The 17,614-nt window shown below is 46.0% G+C and overlaps 1 protein-coding gene across 1 annotated transcript; it reads left to right on the forward strand.

Moving 5' to 3' along the window:
• The first annotated feature begins 1,950 nt into the window (after positions 1-1,950).
• IL2RB (interleukin 2 receptor subunit beta) lies at positions 1,951-15,722 on the forward strand. Its single transcript, XM_042889545.1, has 10 exons — positions 1,951-2,284; positions 3,416-3,513; positions 3,815-3,941; positions 5,577-5,679; positions 6,838-6,946; positions 7,889-8,037; positions 8,707-8,878; positions 10,607-10,703; positions 11,999-12,083; positions 13,486-15,722. The coding sequence occupies exons 2-10, from the start codon at positions 3,432-3,434 to the stop codon at positions 14,287-14,289; spliced, it is 1,728 nt and encodes a 575-aa protein (XP_042745479.1). The 5' UTR covers positions 1,951-2,284; positions 3,416-3,431; the 3' UTR covers positions 14,290-15,722.
• Positions 15,723-17,614: the final 1,892 nt, after the last annotated feature.

Here is a 17,614-nt window from a genome sequence, read left to right on the forward strand (position 1 = left end):
AAACGTGTGCTTTTTGCTCTTTCTTTCCCAAAGTGAAGGAAGGTGCAGATTTCTTTGTCTGAAGGATAAATGAGAAAAATGATGGTAAACATGAATACTGCATTGCAGCTGCAAAGCTGGTGATACTGAGAAGTTAATCACAGAGCACGTCATTGCTTCAGCCAGGACTTCAGCACCAGCGTAGCTGCAGTCATGCTAAGAGCTTCTGGGAAATGCTGTGTCCTGATGATCCATATCAGGAGAATCTTCTGTCTGGATGTGGTGTAGAAAAGCCCTCAAAGCCAGGAGTTTGTTTCAGGAGAAGCTGAGAGCAGGTGCCACACATTGGGCCCGATGGCTGTCTCCAATACCCTGGGGACACGTAGGATCGCAGCCAGTTCTTTGGGAAATGTAGATCTGATTTGAACAGGTTGCTGGTAGCAACTTGTGCAGTCTGCAACAAGGGCAAGCAAGCATACAGCCTATTCTCATTCATGTTCCTCCTCAACAGGGGCTGGCTGGTCACATTCTCCAGTTTCTCTCTTGCCAGTCTTCAGATTGTCAGCAAGAGCATCCAGATGACACCTCTGAAACCCCTGGACTGTGTCAAGAGCAGGAAAGAGATGTTGTGCTCCAGACCAGTCCATGTGCTTGACGCTGTGTTGCAGTCTGAACTGAAATGCTCTGCCAGAAATGGCTTTCAGGACCCAGCATTGCAGCCTCCTTCAAAATGCTTCTGCCTATGCCTTCAAATCACTGTTTTGCTCCAACGTTCTCTTTTCTTAAGATCTGATATCTTCTTGAGACCCGCTCTCTGGCTGGACTGCCTGTGACTAAGAACCCATCCTCCTCCCACACCCTTTTTCCACTACCTGAAACCAACATCCCTTTGTCGTTACAGGAGGCCTCAAAAAGGAACTGCCTGGAGACCTGGGATTTGTAATTTTTGGTTGGGAGAATGCGATGGTGGACATGTGCCTTGGCCTTGAGCTGCTCTAAGAGAGAAGAGTGAAGAGCAGGGAGAATGGTGACCACTGTGTGCGTAAAAGGAGAGTCTCATCTTCCTGCCACACACCAGTGGCCATCTTTGTACTGTCCAGACCAAACAGGAAATGTGAGGTGTTGTGTTTCAGAGAATTCTATTTGTGTATGGAAAAAGAGAGGTGTGTGGGTTCACATGTGTGTGCAAGTTTATTTATGAGCCAGGCAACTAGTGGGCCTATGGACTTGTGCATCTGGATTGTCTTGGGAGGGCAAGTCATGTTGGGAAGATGTTCACAGTGAACGGCTCTTCTATTATTAACTGTTCCATGGAGAACTGGGGGCAGATTGAGCTTTAGAAGAAAATGGATGTATTTTTTGCATCCTGCTGAGCGGACTAAGCCATGTGAAGTAGGCACTGCAGTTGTTGTGGGCTAGCATAGCCTGTCTGAACTGAGAGGTTCAACTCACAGGGAAGGGTTCTTTTTTCTGTGGTGTGAGTGGGATGTTTTGCTGGGTAGGCACGCTACAGGACAGGTGTTCCTGTGGTGTCACACCATCTGAAGTGTGAGGGTTGTGCTGCTGGCTCGTTCAGTGCTGCCCTTGTTCCACTCCAGCTCTGACCCAGGATGGATCCTCTGAAACTAGGGCACTGGTGGCCATGCTGGTTTCATTCTGGTGTTGCTTAGGTCAATGACTCGAGCTATTTTTTACGAAGTGGTTCATTTTGTATTTCTACAGAGTGACTCCTTCCTCAGTTTCAAATTGACCTGTGCATGTATGCGGACCCTGAAAGTGAGCTTCTCTGGGCTGAAAAAGGAAGTTAAAGGTCTGTTGATGGTGTCTGGAGAGGACAGGTCTTTCTCCCTCTCTTACACTTCCCAGTAATAGTTACAAACTGGTCCCTAGTATATCTGAGCATTGTGAGCTAACACCTGATTCTCCACCCTTGTTTCTGCACCTATTGCTTTACCAGCAGGAAGTAGGACGTGGTTTGGGGCTTTTTATTCTCGGCCTCGCTAGCCTTTTCGATACTTTGGGGCCTCGTCTCATTCTGACAAGGCAAGCAAGCAGCAGCTTCCTGTGCAAAGGTGAGAGGGAGCAGACAAAGACTGAACACACACGAGAGGAACAGCTCCGCAGCAGACCAGCCTGTCTCCTCTCATGCCAGCAGCGCTGGCTGGTGGGTGGATGTGCTCTGAGCAGAGCTCCCCTCCAGCCCCTCTCCCTGCTCCCTGCTTCCCTCCCAGTTGGGCCAACAGCACCTGCATCCATCTGTCCTTGCAACGCCAACTCTGAAGCACCGGGTGCCTGGAACTGGAAGGTAATGCAAGTGATGCCAGCTCTGTCCCACATGGGGGTGGCTGATCTGAGAAGTGTCTTGGATGGAGTTTCGGTCTGACAAGCTGATTTTTGTCACTGGGGAGGGCTGAGCGCGTATTTATCTCTGTCTTTCCACAATCCTCTCAAATCATACCCCGCATCTCAAAACGACTTCGTCTGGTTTCTTTCTTTCCCTTTCTCTCCCCATTTGTCTATGAATGTGTTGTCATCCTGTTTTTCTTCCTCTGATCCTAATCTTTTATCATGACTGGGATCTATAGCATGCCGCATGCCAGCCTTTTAAAAAACCCCAGCTCCCACTTCCCCAGTAGAACTCAGCAGAGCTCTGCCTTGTGCCCAGCCCTGCCTGTGTGGAGAGGTGAGGATGGTCTCTTCTCCTGCAGGCAGTGACAGACCTCAAGGTATGGGTGTGCAGGTGGATAGGGAGAGGGGGATGCTGGCTTGAGCATAAGCCCCATTTGTGGGGATTGGCTGCACAGGCTTTGCAGGGGTTACCTGATTGCAAAGCCTGAATTTTCTGCTATGCCTGAAAGCACACCTCTTTTCAAGGCAATGCAGGGTCTGCTTGGCAAGGATGGTGCATAGTTTGTGTGTGACTGTCATATTTTATGATATGGTAAATCTTTGCCTTTCCAGAGCTTGGTAAACTTCCCTGATTTTTCCCAATCCCAATTCAAAATCTACCTCCTAAGCCAACTTCTGGTAGTTGCAGCCCTCTCATTCAGCAGACCCCTAGTGATTTCAGTCCCAGGACTTACCAAAAAAAGCTGTGTGCAGCCACGGCAGCATTCTCTACCTGAGTCAGCAGCAGCCTGAAACAGTGTGTGCAGAGTACTGTGTACTCACACACATTTCCAGAAGGCATCAACTCTGCAAACAGCCCATCTGTGTCACTCTGTGGATGGTTTCAGTGCTGAGCAAAGCAGCACCAAGGCAGGAAAATGATAAAGTGCTGAGGAAAACCAGACTGGAGTAGAAGGGGTATGAGTTTCTGAGTGTGGAAGACAAACACTGGTTTTGAGCTCAGGGAGAGTGGATACCCAATGTGAATTGACAACTTCTTAATTAGCACTGCTGAACGAGGTTGTGTGGGGGATCTTCTGTCTTTCAGTGTGTCCCCAGAACAGATGAAGCCCTCCTCACTGCTTCTGTACCACCTCTTGCTGCTCATTCTGATTCCTCTCTCATTGGCATCGGACTCTACGCAAGGTAAGAAATGATCTCTTGTGTTGGTGTAGTTGTTGAGTAATGCCCACGTTGTAACATACAACCAGAGGAGGCTGCATTAATGAGAGAGCTTTTAGCAGCACTCCAATGTCCAAAGGCAGAAAGCAGCCAGAGGAGTGAGTGGCTCTGCTTTTCTTACCTGGAGACAGCTATCTTACTGAGGAGTCTGTCTGTTGTTTGTGATGGGGCAGAATTGTCTGGGCTTAATGGTTGCTGCTTAATGCCAAAAGTCAAGTAATTGCTAATTCAATCGCAATGCTGTCCATCTCTTCCCTGCTGACAGGCAACTCCAGTCTCACTTGTTGGTATGACTCGAGGGCAGCTCTCCTTTGTGACTGGAACTCAGGCAGGGACCTTGCTGATGCACCGTGCAATCTGACAATTTTATCGAAGTACGAATTTTGTGACAGGTGGGTGACTGGGAAGGCTGAGGGAAGGCAATGCTTTGAATGAAAAGTGTCCTGGAGAGAACATCAATGTAGCCTCCTTCTAACAAAGCCAGGTGTGGTGGAGTTACACAGCTGAAGGGTTTGCCTTTGAAATCTGTCTGTCTCCGATCCCAGGTGATCTGAGATATTGCTCAGTGTTTGTCATCTGGGGGTTCTAAACTGCCTAGCACCACTTATATCCCAACTCTGTAATGCTGTGTTAATTTTCCAAAAATCCTTCATCCCTAGTAGCAACCTTCTGTACTGAAAGCCATTTTTGACAGAACAGGGGAATGTGCAAAGAAAGAGGCAGAGGGAGATCTATAGGGATCTTCTGCTCTTTGCCAAAGTGAGATGGACACGACAGGAAAGTTGCACACTGAGCAACAATGAGTGAAGGAATATATTGTTCTCCTGTCATTTTTCATCCCTGGCCCTTATGCCCCTCTGAGTCAGTGATACCCCAGAAACGGGCAACGGAGCTGTGAAAGGTCTGGAGCACAAGTCTGATGGGGAGTGATGGAGGGAACTGGGATTGTTCAGTCTGGAGATGAGGAGGCTCAGGGGAGACCTTATTGCTCTCTACAGTGACCTGAAAGGAGGTTGTGGTGAGGTGGGGGTCAGTCTCTTCTCCCAGGTAACAGGGACAGGATGAGAGGGATTGGCCACAGGTTGCGCCGGGGAAGTACAGGTTGAACATTAGGGAAATTTTCTTCTCTGAAAGAGCGGTGCTGCAGTGGCACAGGCTGCCCAGGGAGGTGGTGCAGTCACCGTCCCTGGTGGTGCTCCAGAGCCGTGTGGATGTGGCACTGAGGGACGTGGTGAGTGGGCATGGTGGGGAGGGCTGATGGTCAGACTAGATCATCATAGAGCTCTTTTCTGACTTTAATGGTTCTATGATGTTTTCCTCTCACAAAGGAGGAGGGGTCGGTATGCAGCCAGTACTGCAGCGGGGGCTGGGCTGTTTCTCTGTGGTCTCCAAGTATGACATTTTCAGTAAGAGTTACTGTCCTACCCAGGGATTCTCTGAGTGCCTATCATAAGAAAAGACTAGTGTGGTTTTGGCATGGGTAAGTTGCTCCTGACTGTCAGTAGAGATGTCTCCAATGGGGTGAGGTAGGCAGACACATTCTGAAGCTGGGTACATGGACCTTGACAACCAAACATATCCTTGCCCTGTGGAATTGAATCAAGAAGTAAGGTATGTTCCTGGCTGGCTGGGATGTGACCTGGTTTGGAAAATGCCTCCTGCCTGGTATCTGAGATGCTATAGGGCTGTCAGTGGCTTGAAGGAAATGAGTAAAACCTTAAAGGGGCTGAAACTGGCAACTGTCTCCCAATTCAATATGTAGCAGAGGAGTTAGACAGAAGCTTGGAAGCCTCTTATTGTCTTTGGTTTGAGATATCTGGGATGCATTTGTTCTCCATATGCCAGCACGTAAAACTTGTCTGAGTGATGCAGTGGGGAGGGAAAGAGGGACTATATCCTAGCTGTAAGCTGTTCGATGAGTGTGGTAGGATGCAACATACTTTGAAAGGCCTTTAGTGTCAGATAAAATCTGACTACATGTAAAACAGATTCCCCAGCTTACTGGAATTCTCCTGTTTAAAACCCAGGTTACATTCTTCATCTGAAAGATCTGAGCAATGTGCGTTACCCAAGGCAGAACACATGACTGGGCTGAGGAGATGCATCAAGATTTTCAGCAAAGACTATAATGTGAGTAATTCCTTTAGGATGTCCTGACTAATTGTAAGGATGGTATGTCAATTTGAGGAATATAGAGTGTGACTCTCAGGAGCATTATGAAAATCCAGGCCTTGACTGCAGTTTTAGGCTTGGGCTTGTTGTGTGTTGCCCTATGTGGGGCGTGAGCTGGGTCATAATGCCCTGAGTCATGCAGAAGAAGTGCAGGGTAGATTGTGTGCAGCGTCCCATATCACATTTATCTAGGTGTTGCCCCCATTTCTTCCTCTGAAGAGGAATGACCATGACCCCAGCTCTGAAGACACCTCTAGACCTCATCTCCCTTGAAGAGTTCAGTACCATTTTCCAAATTATTAACTACTGTGAATCCTGGTAAAATGTGCCAAATGCAAGATGCAACAGCTGTACATCAATGAAACCAATATTGATACAAAACCTCTGCTTATTATTCGTTATTTAAATCAGTCTCTTTTTTCAGGCTTGTTGGGTACTTCCCTCAGTCATATCCAGAAATTGCTGTAATTTCTGTGTTTTCAGAAAGAAAAAATAAAATAGCTAATTCCCCTTATTGGCAGAGTCACAACGAGTTCTGACAACAGCCAAGCTTTTTTACTTTCACACATCATACGTGAAGGCAAATTGTAGGGCTGGTAAACAACTCCATAAGCTATTCTTTCAAACATGTTTTCTTTCTAATCAAGCTGTTTGGTCCATTTCTTATTCAGATCTGTGTGATGTACATAGCTCTTTAGTATCATCGCAGAACTGTGTTCTATCAGTTCAAGAGTTCTACTCATTTCAAGAGTAAAATTGAATACCAATGTTATCTCAATCTTACCAGTGAACATAAAGCATTTTAGTCAAAATATTTTATCTCAATAAATGTCACTTGCTGAAAGTAACTTTTTCCTGCTTAGTCAGCACATACAGCAATCCCAGCAAAATACCGTACCAAAATATTTTGTGCCCTGCTCTTCAGTGAGCAACAACAAAAAATGAGTAAAGAGTTTTGTTTCCTCTGCTGAAAACTGAAGCTTTTGCTTTTCAAAGACAAGTGTCACCCGTACTCATTGTCAAGAATTTTTAACTCTCTTATATGCAGGAAATGCTTGGAAGTATCAGTGGTTGTTGATGAGGCTCCTTGTTACTAGTGGTAAATTTTCTTTGCAGATGCAATGCTTCACTGCTGCAGATCGTCTTACCATGTCTGTACACTGCCAGACTGGGGACAATAGGTCTATACCTGCACGACTGGAGGATTTTAGTCCACTTCGAAATAGTGAGTGCTCTTCTGTCTTGCAGTCCTTGAAGCTTCCCTATGAAGGGATACCCAATTTCTTGTCCCTGTCTACAACTAGCAGCAACGCTCACAGCAGAATTACCTCTTTTCACTGTCCCCTGCTACAACTAGCAATTTGACCATATTGACTCCCACCCCATTTAGTGTGCAGTGTGATGTCATGTCAGCCACTTCCCATTCTGCTCTGTACGTGGGACACTGATGAATGATAATACATTGTGATAGGAGTTCTGGCTTCAAACAAGCTATGACAGCTCAGCTGACTTTCTGAAAAATACGTGCTACAAGGCGAGAAAGTCTTGCTGCTCTGCCCCTCCTACAAGACATGTGCTTCCACTCTCCTTTAAGCCAGCTTTGCCAAGAATCAATCTGCTGACTTGATTCAACTCACTAATCCAGTCAAAAATCATCTTCTTAGTTCTTTTTTTTTTTTTTTTTTGCTGGATGTGTGAGTTTATTTGGCTTGAGAAGACATCCAGTGAAGTTACTGCAATGTGAGTCATAAGAAGTCATGCCTAGAATCAGAGGTTGAGAAGATTCACCCCAGACAGTCTGTGTAACTCCTGCCCCTGTGGCTGTAGCTCTCTGAAAGAGCAGCTGAGAAGAAGCTGTCACCCCAACTGTGCTCCTTTCCTGTCCATACAACTGCCTTGTGGATAACCCCATGAGACAGGATGAATGCAGTGGCCATTCTCACAGGCTACTGGAGGAGCTGCCTTTACTGTACTCCCAGGCCTTTTGTCACCAGGGCCAGTGGGTAAGAAGGATGAACAGAGAGAAGGAAATCACTAAGGATCTCACTCAGCCATAGATGGCTCTGTGTGCCTATGCACCAACCCAGCTGCCACGGTGTCTGACACTGGAGCCTGGTAACAGACAGAGAGTGCACTGGTGACATTCCAGCTCTCTTTCTCTTTCCAGTAAAATTGTGGCCTCCAGGAAACCTTCAGCTGTTCAGCAAAGCTAAAAACACGTACAACTTAACGTGGAGTCTGAATATTTCCTCTCACTACTTGAATGGGGAGCGGCAATACGAAGTGCGGTACCGAACCACGAGTCAGTCATGGGAGGTGAGTAGACACCATACAAAACCTGGTCTTCCTTACATCACCCAGGAAATTCCTCTCAGATTGAAACAAGTGACGGTATAGAGAATGGCTTCAAGCTGCGCCAGGATAGGTTCAGGCTGGATATTAGGAAACACTTATTCTCCATAAGAGAATGCTGCAGTGGCACAGGCTGCCCAGAGAGGTGGTGCAGTCACCGTCCCTGAAGGTGTTCCAGAGCCATGTGGATGTGGCACTGAGGGACGTGGGCAGTGGGCATGGTGGGGGTGGGCTGACGGTTGGATTTTATGATCCTAGTTGTCCATCCTTTATGATTCTATGATTCTGTGAAGCTGGAGAGGGGCTAGCCTCCCCTCTCCCTTTTATGTGTGTCATCTACTGCCAGTGTTTGGTAATGACATGGAAAGAGATAGGAAGCTCATTTTACTTGGCATTGTCACAAAAGAAATCCAGGTAGCTCCAGGGCACACCTGAAAGTGATGAGAAATACAAAGCAACGGGCAGGTATCCTCTGGGATGAAAAATGCAAAGTGAAGATTTGTCCTCCAGTGCAAACAAGCAATGCACAAAGTGGAGGGATCTGAGACAGGTCCTCTCTGAGGGCCTTGCAAAGAATGAATATATGAGCCACAGCAGGATGCTGGAGATGCTCTAATTTTGTCCCTGTTCCAGGAAGCCAAGACCTTCATCATTAGTCAGGACCAGATGTGGGCACCTTTTGAAAGACTCTCCCCCAACATGAAGTACGAGGCTGCTGTCCGTGCAAAGCCAGGTGCCTCAAGTACCTGCAAAGGTGTGTGGAGTGAATGGAGCAAGACAGTACTGTGGAGCACACATGTTGAAGGTAAGGATCAGAGTCAGGCAGCCTGACGGGGAGAGGGAAGAGGGAACTCAGATAAAACAAGGCAGGAGGACCAAGGCAGGAGGCCCAAATCAGGATGAAAATCTGGAAGAAGAGGGGTAGGAAGGATTGCATTAACTGAAGAACAGTGAGATGATTGGAAACTGTCAGTTCCTCCTAATCTGTCAGGTCAGTCTGGCTTAACAGCACATAAGCACAAAGATTCCCAGTCCCAACAGATTAAATAGCAGCAACCCCTCTGCCTCCCAGAGGGCAGGCAAAATTCAGAAGGTACAAATCAGGGTCAGTTCAGTGAAGACACTGATCGGTGCAATGAGACTTGAGTCTAAGAAGTAAAGTCTCATAGAGAAGGAAAGAGATTTACAGGTGTGTAAGTCCCTCCCAAAAAGCTCTGCTGAGAGTTGCACCAGTCATTACCATTAACCACAGCACGGTGGACACCTACAGCCTTGAAATACAAGGCTCTGAGCAAGCCTCTTTAGTGAGTCATGGGCTGTGGTCTCTGCCACATCTTTCCTGGAAAACAAGCTGCTAGAGGTTATTCCTCTTCACGTCACCCTGCTCTGTCCCTGCCCAGTCCCTCCCTGTTGTTCCTGGTGCTGATATAAACACAGGAGCTATGTTTAGAAAGGGCACTGTGTTGCTGTGGCGATCAAATTTTGACAGTGTGTGATGTCAATGAACAGGATACAGCCGCAACCAGTTGTCATAGCAACCAAGACCCAAAGATAACCAAGGTACCAAAGGCAGAGGAGACAAAGTGATGTGAGTAGTGTCTCAAGGACAGGCAAAGAAAGGGCTTTCTAAAACTGTCTTCTTTCGTATCTCTCTGCTTCCTCACAAGTGCTACAGAAAAGCTGTGCAGGCCCACAGCAAGGGGCCTTAGGGATGGAAGGAGATGACCAGGCAAAGGTGCCTTTGGGAGATGTGTGAAAGAGGCAGATTTAAAAAGTTGGAGATGATGCCAGAAAAGGTTGAGGAATGCTGGCAGAGCTAGTAATGAGGAAATTCACTCACTTTGTCCTATCCTTACAATTCAAGTGTCAAAATTAGCATGTGGTGGAAAGCTGTAGCCTTCTGAAAGCTTTCCTCCATATATCCAAAGGAAGAGGCTAAGCCCTTGACCCCAGCCTTGTCCCTTCTTGGTCCTGCTGCCCTCTCACCCAGACCCATGAACCCCATGATTCTATTTTTCCACTGACTCATAATGCTCTTTGAATTCCGCAACCCCTCTTAAACTGATTGTAGGACTCTCTGCTTCCTTTTGCAATGAATAGGGCGGGATGTTGAGCACTTCTACTAGTGGACTGTGACACCTCATCCATGGCAGTCCTCAGCTGTGGTGCTGTTATGAAGAGGGAGTTCCAGCTGTTTAGCGAGAATTATCTGTTAAACCATGCCAAGCAGACACTGAAACCCATCAAAGCTCCAACACATCCCACATAGCAGAGAAGAACTCATTTATCTGACCTACATATTCTGCTCTATTCAATTCTATCCCATCCCATCTCATTATAATTATATTGTATTATGTTACATTGCATTATGCTATATTTTTATTATTATTATTATTAGCAACTCATCATATAATAATAACATGGAAAGACTTAGTTAGATCAGTCTGAATAGCCATGAATGTGCTGTAGCTCCAACGCCCAGAACCCTGGCTAAATGTTCATGGCAACTCCCTCCTTGTCTCCTATCCTGCAGGAACATCCCGGCCAGTCCTGCCAGCGATTATAGTGAGCACGTGCATCTTTGTGATCATTGGGTCTGCCTTCCTTATAAACTTACGGACCCCAAGATGGTAAATGAGAATCAGTTTTCCTGTTTGCTGCTCTGCTGTATATTGTGTGTCTTTCATATTCTTGTTTATTTTTTAACAAGCATTACTCGGCATACTCATATTATTCATGTCTCAGCATTTTGAAGTGAGATTAGAAATGGCTTCAGGTTTTCTCTTCTCTGGACAGGCACAGAGAAACTGGGCACTAATCCTAGAATTGTAGAATCATTAAGGTTGGAAAAGACCTCTGAGATCACTCAGTCCAACCATCAGCCCACCCCCACCATGCCCACTAAACATGTTCCTCAGTGCCACATCCCCACTGTTCTGGAACACCTCCAGGGTGACTCCACCACCTCCCCGTGCAGCCTGTGCCACTGCAGCACCAAATGATACTGGTGACAAAAATATTCTCAGGGAAGAAGGCAGCAGAAGTTGAGATGGCTTCTTTGTAAAGAAAGAAGAAAGGTATTAATTTAAGATAGACACAAGTAAAATCACTGCTCACTGTGCTCTGCCTTCAGTCATAACAAAAAGGTGAGGAAGGACTAGCTATATGGCACGCAGGGAGACAAAGAGGCCTATCTCCACAGAGTGTAATTAACTTGTGAGTTTGGATGAAGGATAATGCTGAGGTAAGATGCAAGGAAGGATTAGACATGCATGAATAAAAATAGCATCTGCGGTGATGTAAGTTTGTATTCAAGTGATGTTAGTTTATATTTAAAAACTAGCAAATTCTCATGCTTCAAGAGTGCCTTGATTGCCTGCAGAGGTCAGAAGGGTCTCTTCTCTGAGCATCCCACAGCAATGCACTAGCAATGTGCTGACAGGACCAGCCAACCTCTTGGAGGGACAAGGAGCAGATGATATCACTTCATGCTGCCTCAAGTGACAACACATTGGTTCCAGTAAAGCAGAGGTCATTCTACTGTTGTATGGCATGCTCTCATGGGCTTGCACATCCAATAAGTTCCAACTGTATCATTTGGCGAGGTCCTGTTCATGTCATGTGGTCCACTGAGTTATTGTGGTGTGAGCAAAGAGAGGGACATCTTGCAGTAGCTGGGCTGTGAAAACAAGAAACCTTTTCAGACCTATAAATGAGCAGAGGGCAATGGAAATGCTAAGGTGACCACCAAGGTAGAGAAGGCTGTGAACTGTTGGTTGTGAGCCTTTGGGATCACTCTTGTGCTTTACCTTTCCCCCATATCAAGATAGTACCTGTGAGCTGCAGTGCTCGTCCACCACCACAGTGCCAGAGAGGTTAGGATCAGGCCCTTCTTCATATCTCAATCTCCTTCTCTTTTCTCAAGGTTTAAGAAGATCCTGAAGATTCACATCCCAGATCCTGAGAAGTTCTTTCCCCCACTCATCTCTGTTCACGGAGGCGACATTCAGGTACAAGAAGGGTCCAGATGGTTATTAGGGAAAAATGAGGGAGAGGATGGTCCAGTTGCTTGTGCCTTGGGCAGACATCGGGTGCGTGGACCTACACGTGCACACACAGCCCATGTGTCTGTAGCACCAGATGCTGGGTTCTCTGAGTTTTATTTTTTGACCTAAAACCTGACACCCGGTTGATGCGTCTCTGATTTCAGAACTGAGAAACGGCAAACCACGCAAACCTCAGCATGCTGCTCCCCTAACAGGACACCCTGAGAAAATAAAAAGAACTTGTGGGAGGCAGCTTGGCCTCTCAGATCCCCTTCCAGCCTGCTTCTTTCCCTCCACCTGTCCCAGACTGCCCAGCTCTTCACAGATTTTCTGCTTTCTCTCCCTTCTGGCTGATGGTTTTACCTTTGCTCTTGATGTGAGTTGCCATTATTCTGGATTATAGTTAGCCATATTCTACATTCTTCTTTCCTTTCCTTTCCTTCCCCACCTCGTCTTTCACCTCTTTCTTCCTTCCCCAAATTCTTCTTGAATATGGGCAGCTGCAAGGAGACAATTACCATTCTGTGCATTTTTAAAGGGAGCATCAGATGCAAGACTGGGAGGTGGTCCCATGAGCAATCTCACTTTAAGAAGGATGGAGACAAAATGCAGAGGATCCATAGGACAGCAAAGCTTTGGAAAAGTCTAAGTGCAAAAAGCCTTTGAAAGCTAAACTTAGAAGGGAAGAGAGTGCCAGGGAGCGAGGTGCAGTGGGCATCAGAGTCACTTTCTCAGTGTTGAAAAGAACTAGAAGAATTTGCTTTACTGTCTATAAATGAAATTAAGTTGGATATTATCAAAACCGGATTATTTATAAGGATAACGGCACACTGCAGGATGTAACTTGTGGTGAATGTAAAAGTCCAGTCACAATCAAATTGGAAGAGCAGTTCAGACAAGAGAGCTACATGCAGCCATGTAGTATTAAAAATTGGTTCAGTTCCTAGGAATAGATTGCATGAGACACAGCTGAGTACTGCTTTCTCTGTTTCCACCTCCACTCCTCATTCCAGTCTTGTCACTTTATCTTTTTCCTTTCCTCTCATCTCCTGTCCTCTCCTCTCTCTTCTCCTCTCTTCTCTCTCCTTTTCTCCTCACCTTTCCTTTTAGTCATCCCTCCTCAATTACCTCTAGAAATCTCAAAATGGATTTGCAAGATCTGCTATTGATTTTATAGTGACAGAAAGATATAGTGCCTTTGAAACACTGCAATTGGGACAACACAGACATGGATTTCCGTATCCCCAGTTCCAATTGCTTGGGCAGACAAAAGGCCACTTAATAGCTCAGAAGAAGAGGCTCTTTGTTCCTCACTGTGTTATATTTTGAGCATAACAGTCTCTCTCCTATGTTTCTTTCCCATCAGAAATGGCTCTCCTCCCCATTCTCCACATCTGCCATGTGTGTGAACAGTACAGCCCCAGAAATCTCAATGCTGGAGGTGATGCAGAAGAACGATCAGGAATCCCAGCTTTCCAAGGGAACTTTGGCACCTGATCCTCCTTCAGAAACCAGTGGACACTCTGTGTCCAGCTGCTTCACCAACCAGGGCTACTTCTTCTTCCACCTTCCCAACTCCTTTGAGATTGAGCCCTGTCAGGTCTACTTCACATATGAGCCTTTCACCCAGGAGAGCAATGGCAGTGAGGACAGCGAGACTTACCATGATCTTCCCTCCCCAGACCTCTGCACACTGGCAGAGGACATGCCAGTGTTGCCCTATAACTTTCTGCACTGTATACATGGGATCCAGGGCTTCCAAAATATCTCCTTCGTGGCAGAGACACAAAGTGAAACCCAGTGGGCTGTGGCTTCTCTGTCAAGAGCAAGCACCTCACCAACACCAGTTCTGAAGCAGGATGAGCAGATGACTGACAAAGCAGCTTTACAATATGCTGAGGCCCCATGCCAGGTGGACATAGACTTTCCTGACTCACCAGACCTGCATGACAACAATACTTCTGATGTATCAAGTGGGAAAGCAGGCCTTCCAATTGATCCCAGTGCTCCAGCAGCACATGCTACCTCTTCCTTTTCTCAGCCTACAACTCTAAGGCAAACCCAGGATGAGGATCTTTGCAGAACAACCTTTTCCAGCCAAGTGCCAAACACTGGTGCCTACCTTTCTCTTAAGGACCTCCAAAGTCAATACAGCTGTGGCTCTGTCTAGGATCACTTGGGGGAAGTCTACAAGCATAGGAAAGACCTTCTATGTGGGGAAGACTAGATGGACATTTCTCCTATTCAGAGCATGAATGTAGTCTCCAGTCACTGAACCACTGGAACTGTTCTTTAACGAGGCTGGAGAACAGAGTTACTGTACAGGGATGCAAAACTGCAGAAGGAATAGGATGAACAAGGCATAAATTCATAGATGGGGCTGATGACAAAGTACATGAAGACATCTCTTCCTGACTAACCCAGAGTGTCTTTTATTTTTTTTTTCCTATGATGTTCTTCCTCATTTCAGGTTTTAATCAAAGTACATTCTGAGCTGCTCACTCTAGTTTTAAACTCAGGTTCTAAGATTAGCTCAGAGCCATAGCTGTGTCAGCTGTCTAAGCAGTGCAGTGTTAAAAGAAATCCCCATTATTGGGTTAAAAACACTGGGGAAATCCCCTCCCCTTCCACTTTCTCCCCCAAGTCTAATGATGGCAGTAAAAAGAACACACATAATTTCCCATTCTTGCTGCAATATTTTTCATGAAATCGAAAGCCTCTCTGCTTTTCTGGCAAAATACCATTATTTGACTACGATAAGCTGATTGCAGAGTAGTTCATTCCACATCCTGTATTAGTGGAAAACGTCGTGAAGGTGCTGCCCATTCCTTCCATTGCTCAGGGGAAACCATTGCCTAGTTAGCGGCAAAGATATGGTAAATGAGCCCAGAAAACTAACTCACGAATCAGCACCTTCATTGAAAAGAAAACTTCAATCCACGCACCAAAAAAAAAAATGAAGGCTGCAGAGACTACTTTTCTTCTTTGCATATCTGGGTTGATAAGCAGCAATAACACAGAAGAGAAGCGTTAAGGCAGAGCGAGACATGCTGTTCTGCTTCCATCCATCCTTGCATTCAACATCTGTACTGTCTGTCTCTTCTCTTGCCGTGTTTCAGGAGTACTCAGAAATGGGAAAATACCAATTTATTGCTACAGATCTTTCTTCTAAGATCAAAAACTTTCAAAGTTATCAAACCTCTTGGTACTTTTGCCATCCCTTTGAGTATCACCTCAAAAGAGCAGCTCAAGGGACTTGATTCTGCCTACAACAGAGAGGTCTGGGGCAACCCTTATCCTCTGCTTATCAGCTTCTTCATCCGCCTCAAGATGTAGACTGACCCTTTGCCTCCAGGACATATCAGGTGAAGAATACCCCCACAGCTTCCTAGATGAGCAAGCACAAGATTTGCCCAGCTATTTGCTGTGCTTTGGGATTCTTTCCAGGTGGAGCTCAAAAGGAGACACTGAATCCCTTGCCTCAACAGGCAAATTGATATCTTACATAGGTCAAGGATCCCAGTTCTACTGATGGTTCTCCTGTCCCTATGTAGACCTTCATAAGCTTCTCAATTATTCTTGCTGCTATAATGAGTATAAAAAACCTACCCCTTTTTCCTTTTTGTAAATAAAAGAAATATTAAGGAATCTACAGAGTTTTATTTGGAATTGGGGGGGGGGGGGGCCCCAAAAAGATTTTCTAAATGCGGGACTAGGTAAAGCTTGGTAAAGATGGGACGACTTTAGCCCTCTTGCTCCTCCCTTTCTTAAGGCACACCACCACCTAAAACAGGGGTATTTGCACTGTGTGGGCAAGCAGGTTTTGAAGCCAGGGCAAAGAAAGGGGATGTATCAAAAGACATTTGCCTGAAGGGCACAGCTGCAAGTAAACTATCAGAAGCCCTTCATAGTGAATGGCATTTCCCCTATGGACTTCAGCAGGTTCTGAGTCAGCTCCAACATTCAGGCAAATAGGAGAAGGGTCAGACTGAAATTCTGAGGGGCAGATGCACCACTTCACAGGTTGCCAAGGTTAAGAAAGAAAGAAAGATGTCTTAGCTACAGCAAGCACAGGAAGTTTGGTATACTACCATAAGAAGGAGGCAGTTCTACTGAGATGTGCCCAGAGAGCAGAGCTGGAAGTGAATCCCGCTGTGGGGCCCTGAGGACCATCCTGCTGGTTCAGTAATTTTCCCCCTTGTGAAAATGCTGACAGCTTTCGAACCGGCAAGCTGTTAGCACTGCATTAGCAGCCACACTGGGTGTGAATGTGTGACACTCTGCGGCAGGAAGCGCTCAACATAAGATCTGTCGATAACTGGACCTTTCTTCCAGGAAGACGAGGTCATGTGGTCTCGTATGTGAGTAACCCAGGTTGTGAACACCAGTGACACAACACTCAGCGATATGGGGCCCTTTCTCTTCTGGGTCCCTGAGAGCTCTCTGGAAATGTCACAGGGGCAAACGTTCCCCTCCCAAGCTGATGTGAACACGCAGTGCAAGTCAGAACACAGATGACAGTGTCCATCAGTACCAGAGTCATACTGAAACTGAACAGCAGCTCAGCTAACAGCCACAGACACCAGTGCTCTCTTCATCTTAAACCTGGAGGTAACAAAGATAGCTGTCATCTCTCTGACATCTCTCATCTCCCTCTTTCCAAAATACTTTATTTGCAACATCACTCTCAGCCACATCCCACATTCCTCCTGTTTGTTGGTTGTTTTGTTTTTATTTTGTTTCTCTTTTTTTGCTGTGGAGAAGCAGTAAGTAAATAGTATTTGCAATAAAGGAATTCCTCTGAAGTCAAATCTGATCAAGGTTTTGGGTCCTTGGTTGATTCAAAAGGCTGTGGTGATAGATGTGGTATGTTTATATAGATCAGATTGAAATCCTGTATATTTTGTTCTTCTGAAAATACCAGAGAAGGAAGGTGCTTCTTTCCAGGAAAGATGGATACAAAAAAGTAAGATCTCTGGCACTGGGAAATACCCTCAGCTGGGTTCTGACCCACTGTGGCAAACTCTCATAGTGTAAGTTTTGGAAAGCCATACATTTACACTTAGAGATACAGCTATTCTTCAGTTATCTAGGGAAAATTTGGCTCAGAGACATTTCTGAAAGTGCAGTTCTGAAAGCATTTCTTATTATCATTGCATGCCTCAGTTTCCCATATGTGCAGCAATGGCTTAGTCAGAATAACCACATTGACACGTTCCCAGTCAAAAGCTGCAGGTTTCATCCACGCTTAACATTTTCTCTACTAAAACCCACCACAAAGCTACTACAACAGTGATGATGGGAAGAAACCCAACCTGACTGTGTGACACCTCCACAGACTGCAAGGAGGAAGCACTGAGCCGTACATAGGCCAGGCAGGTTCAGAATGCCACTCAATCACAAGTTGGCCCCCCATTGGCTGGAACTCAGTCCTGGCTCAAGAGTAGACCATGTGTTCTCCTCCCAGCTTTATTGACAGGATAGCTCTATTTACA

This window comes from Lagopus leucura, unplaced genomic scaffold (assembly GCF_019238085.1).
Source record: "Lagopus leucura isolate 7727_CA_CO unplaced genomic scaffold, USGS_WTPT01 Super-Scaffold_100159, whole genome shotgun sequence".
NCBI lineage: Eukaryota > Metazoa > Chordata > Aves > Galliformes > Phasianidae > Lagopus > Lagopus leucura.